Source organism: Octopus sinensis, unplaced genomic scaffold (genome assembly GCF_006345805.1).
Source record: "Octopus sinensis unplaced genomic scaffold, ASM634580v1 Contig12193, whole genome shotgun sequence".
In the NCBI taxonomy this organism is placed as follows: domain Eukaryota; kingdom Metazoa; phylum Mollusca; class Cephalopoda; order Octopoda; family Octopodidae; genus Octopus; species Octopus sinensis.
In genome coordinates, this window is record NW_021832553.1 from 30,001 (window position 1) to 34,957 (window position 4,957).

At 39.9% G+C, this 4,957-nt stretch overlaps 1 protein-coding gene across 1 annotated transcript in view; it reads left to right on the forward strand.

The window, feature by feature from the left end:
• The window catches only part of LOC115229231 (zinc finger MYND domain-containing protein 12-like), a 22,248-nt gene extending 19,776 nt beyond the window's left edge, over positions 1 to 2,472 (forward strand). Inside the window, exons 7-8 of the mRNA XM_036499143.1 lie at positions 885 to 1,030; positions 2,296 to 2,472. Of these exons, the coding sequence (XP_036355036.1) occupies positions 885 to 1,030; positions 2,296 to 2,412 (263 nt within the window). The 3' untranslated portion in view covers positions 2,413 to 2,472. The remainder of the gene's footprint in view (positions 1 to 884; positions 1,031 to 2,295) is intronic.
• Positions 2,473 to 4,957: the final 2,485 nt, after the last annotated feature.

Below are 4,957 nucleotides of genomic sequence, written 5' to 3' on the forward strand. Positions count from 1 at the left end.
AGTCTTTAAATAAAAATCATGATGATGATGATGATGATATGACACCTGCTGCTTTCTTTTCATTCCTCTGATCTCTACCCTGCTCAGTTTTGAGGTGGTCTTGTCTTGGGGGGGGGTACTTAGTAACCTTACCAGTGCTGGTGCTATGTAAAAAAGCACCCTCCCCCCCCATGCTAGTTCACTCTATTAAGTGGTTGGCATTAGGAAGGGTGTCAAGCTTTAGAAACCACGCTGGAGCAGGTCCAGGACCTGGCAGAGCCATTGGGCTCGACTGTGTTCTTGTCAAACTGTTCAACCCATGGCAGCATGGGAAAAGGGACACTAAATGACGATTTTGATGGTGATGATGATGATGATGACGATGATGGTGATGATGATGATGAATAGAAAAATAAACAACAGGTGCAGGAGTGACTGTGTGGTAAGTAGATTGCTTCTACTATTGCCTCAGGCCGACCGAAGCCTTGTGAGTGGATTTGGTAGATGGAAACTGAAAGAAGCCCGTCATATGTGTGTGTGTGTGTGTATACATGCGTGTGTTTGTGTGTCTGCGTTTGTCCCCCCCCCCCCAAACATCGCTTGACAACCGATGCTGGCGTGTTTACATCCCCGTAACATAGCGGTTCGGCAAAAGAGACCGATAAGATAAGTTAATAGTCTTACAAAGAATAATTTCTGGGGGTCGATTTGCTCGACTAACAGCGGTGCTCCAGCATGGCCACAGTCACTGAAACAAATGAAAGAATGAAAGGACTTGCACAGCGTGACGAGTGACTGTAGTTTATTGAAAAGGAATGATTTTGATTTTTTGAATTTTCCAGTTTCAGCTAATGAGCTGTGGCCATGCTGGGGCACCGCCATTTTTTTTTTCTTTTTTAAACTAGATGAAGCTGACTCAGCAGAGGCCACAATGTACTTTGAAAGCATTGGAGGTTGGTGGGAGAGCACAGGCGAGGGCCAGTCCTATTACAGTGGGAAACTGGCCTATTGCAAATCGATGCATCTGTTTGTCCTCTCAAAGTTGAGGGAAGTAAGTAACAGCCAGATTTTTTTTAAATGAAAATTAACTTTTCATTCTTCCAACCTACAAAGCTTTGTGGCGAGGGGGGAGGGGCACTGGACTCCCTTGTTCGAAAATCAGCCAGGACCCCTGGACTGGCGGTACGTAAAAAGCACTATCCGACTCGTGGCCGATGCCAGCGCCGCCTTACTGGCTTCCGTGTTGGTGGCACGTAAAAAGCACCATCCGACTCGTGGCCGATGCCAGCGCCGCCTCGACTGGCTTCCGTGTTGGTGGCACGTAAAAAGCACCATCCGACTCGTGGCCGATGCCAGCGCCGCCTCGACTGGCTTCCGTGCCGGTGGCACATAAAATACACCAATCCGACCATGGCCGTTGCCAGCCTCGCCTGGCACCTGTGCAGGTGGCACCTAAAAAGCACCCACTACACTCACGGAGTGGTTGGTGTTAGGAAGGGCATCCAGCTGTAGAAACATTGCCAGATAAGACTGGAGCCTGGTGCAGCCTTCTGGCTTCCCAGATCCCCGGTCGAACCGTCCAACCCATGGTAGCATGGAGAACGGACGTTAAACGATGATGATGATGATGATGATGACAGATATTGTGTTGTATAGCCAGCTGGAGACGATGCTGCTTGGGGCTAAACAACAGTAACATTCGTCCTGACCGGGACTGCATGTATGTATGTGTGTATGTGTGTGTGTGTGTGTGTGTGTGTGTGTGTGTGTGTGTGTGTGTGTGTGTGTGTGTGTGTGTGCATACGAATGGATAAGGTGTGTGTATATATGTATGTATGTATGTATGTAAAAAGGTAAAGGGTAAAGGCCCCTTTCAGTTATCAATGACCATAGTATTGCACCTAGAAAGTCTCCCCTCTAAGGCACAAGTCCAGGCAAGGTTGTTTGTGAAAGACCAATAATCGCCCATGCTTATGAACCTCCCCTCTCCATGCCACTGATGCTATCCAAGGGAAAGGCAAAGGGGCCGATACAGCTTGGCACCAGTGACATCACAATCATTTCTACACCCGAGTAAACTGGAGCAACGTGAAATAAATGTATGTATGTATGTATTTATGTATGTATGTATGTATGTATGTATGTATGTATGTATGTATGTATGTATGTATGTATGTATGTATGCATGCATGCATGCATGCATGTATATATGTATGTGTGTATGTATGTATGTATGTATATCTATGTATATATATACTCAATTTTATTTGCTAATTTTGAAATTTTTATTGAAAATTTTCTGAAAAATCATTCCAGGCCTATGCCAGTGCTAAGAAAACAGCGATGTTCCTGAAATCTATCCCAGACTGTGAAGCTCTGCTGGTTCGAGCCGAAGATTTGGTAGAATCCTGCGAAAAAAAGGTTTATTTCTAACCTGGTAATGTCTAACGAAATACGAAAATAATAAATATATTTCCAAACACAAACATCCAGACAACACTATATATATATATATTATATATATATATATATATATATATTATATATATATATTATATATATATATTATATATATATATATATATACACATATATATATATATTTATGTATACACACACACACATACACAGAGGAGTGTATATTTAATGTATATTATGTACGATATGTTATAAAAGTATGTTTCGTATAATTGATACTTAATTATGATGTAACATTGAAAAATATAATTATTGTCTATAATATGTAAGCATCATTATCATGATTGCAAACATTATGCTTTTAGAGGCTAAACCTGGATCCTCAACACCACACACTATCCAAAAAATAGCTCTGCTAGGAACAGCCACATCCTATGCAAGACACCATCAACTCAATAATGCAACCTAAACAAATCAATTCACGAAGACTAGACACTCTGTACAGCAAATATCCAATGAAATAAACTACCACCAGCAGTCCGGATACCCAACACATTATATGCATAACACACAATACAAACACTAATACAGCAAAAGTCAGCACTACACCTCAAAAAGAAAAGAAAAACTGATGCAATAGAATACCGGGAAGAGTTTGCACAATCCCTACAGCAGAAGAGGAACAGACAATGCTGCAGAAACCTGAGAAACATGGAGGTGCAGTAAAAATTGGCCTGAAACTACCACATGTTGAACAAGAACAACGATAGCAATAATCTTTTCTACTATAAAATCAAGGCTTGAAATTTTGGGAAAAGTCGATTACATCGACCCCAATTCGTAACTGGTACTTATTTCATCGACCCCTGAAACGCAAAGTCGAACTCGGCAGAATATGAACTAAGAACGTAAAGATGGACGAAATACTGCTAAGCATTTTGCCCGGAGTGCTAACGATTCTGCCTTAATAATAATCATCATCATCATCATCGTTTAGCATCCGTTTTCCATGCTAGCATGGGTTGGACGGTTCAACTGGGGTCTGTGAAGCCGGAAGGCTTCATCAGGCCTAGTCAGATCTGGCAGTGTTTCTACGGCTGGATGCCCTTCCTAACGCCAACCACTCCGTGAGTGTAGTGGGTGCTTTTTACGTGCCACCCGCACAGGTGCCAGACAGAGCTGGCTAATAATAATAATAATAATAATAATAATAATAATAATAATAATAATAACAACAACAATAACGATAATCCTTTCTTCTATAGGCACAAGGCCTGAAATTTGAGGGAGAGTGGATAGTGGATTACATCGACCCCCAGTAATGCACTGGCTCTTATTTTATTGACCCCCAAAAGAATGAAAGGCAAAGTTGACCTCCACTGAATTTGAGCCAGAATGTAAAGTCGGATGAAATGCCGTTAAGCGGTAACGATTCAGCCAACTCGCCGCCTTAATAACAACAACAACAACAACAACAACAACAACAACAATTTCTACTATAGGCACAAGGCCTGAAATTTGAGGGAGGGGGATAGTCGATTATATTGACTCCCCAGTACACAATTAGTACTTAATTTATTGACACCCGAAAGGATAAAATACATCCTACATAAAACACTAAGAGCATCACAACAAACCATGGCACATACCCCTAGGCACACAGAGCTGCGCTCGGTAGAGCAGTGAAACCACATGATAAGATTAAGACTAATGAATAATAATAATAATAATAATAATGATAATGATAATAATAATAATAATAATAATAATAATAATAATAATAATAATAATAATGATAATAATAATAATAATAATAATAATAATAATAATAATAATAATAACAATAATAATAGTAGTAGTAGTAGTAGTGTTTTTTTTTTGGCTGCAAACGCCAAACACAAAACAAATACAGACATTACAACAGAAGGGATAAGTGGGGTTTGGTGCCATATTGTGTATAAAATAAATAACAATAACAATTAATAAAGTCAATCAATAAAAATTCTCGAAAAGCGGGAAGTCCCTTTCAAGGATAGCCGAGGAACGCCTCACATCCTGACTATCCTGACCAGCAAGGGCATTTCAGCAGGTGACCAGTAATAATTGGAGCATTGGGTATGATAAAAACGTATACTGTAAATCCTCGAGGATAATCCGCATTTTTTCCCCAAAATTTAATGGTCAAAATCCCTAGTGCGTACTATATACGAGGTTAAAAGTGATAAATATTTTCTAAGCAATGTCCGAGTGTTTATTTGCTGTCCGGCAATGTTTATTCAGATGCATTTTGTGATGTCAGGCGCGAAAATATCTTAAGCTAAGCCTGAAAGCAATGAAGAATTATCTATAACTTGCAGTAAGCAACATTTATTAAAATAAAAGTATTCAGAACACAGAATAACATATAACAAAAACAATTTGCAAACATATTTACATTCCCATATAATAGTTAAGAACATCACCATTATTCTATTACGCATGTGTGGAAGTGTTTGTTCAACTAGGTGCTTCTGGCTTAATTACACACAACTCAAGTTAGAGAAGGGGTGCGCATTATACA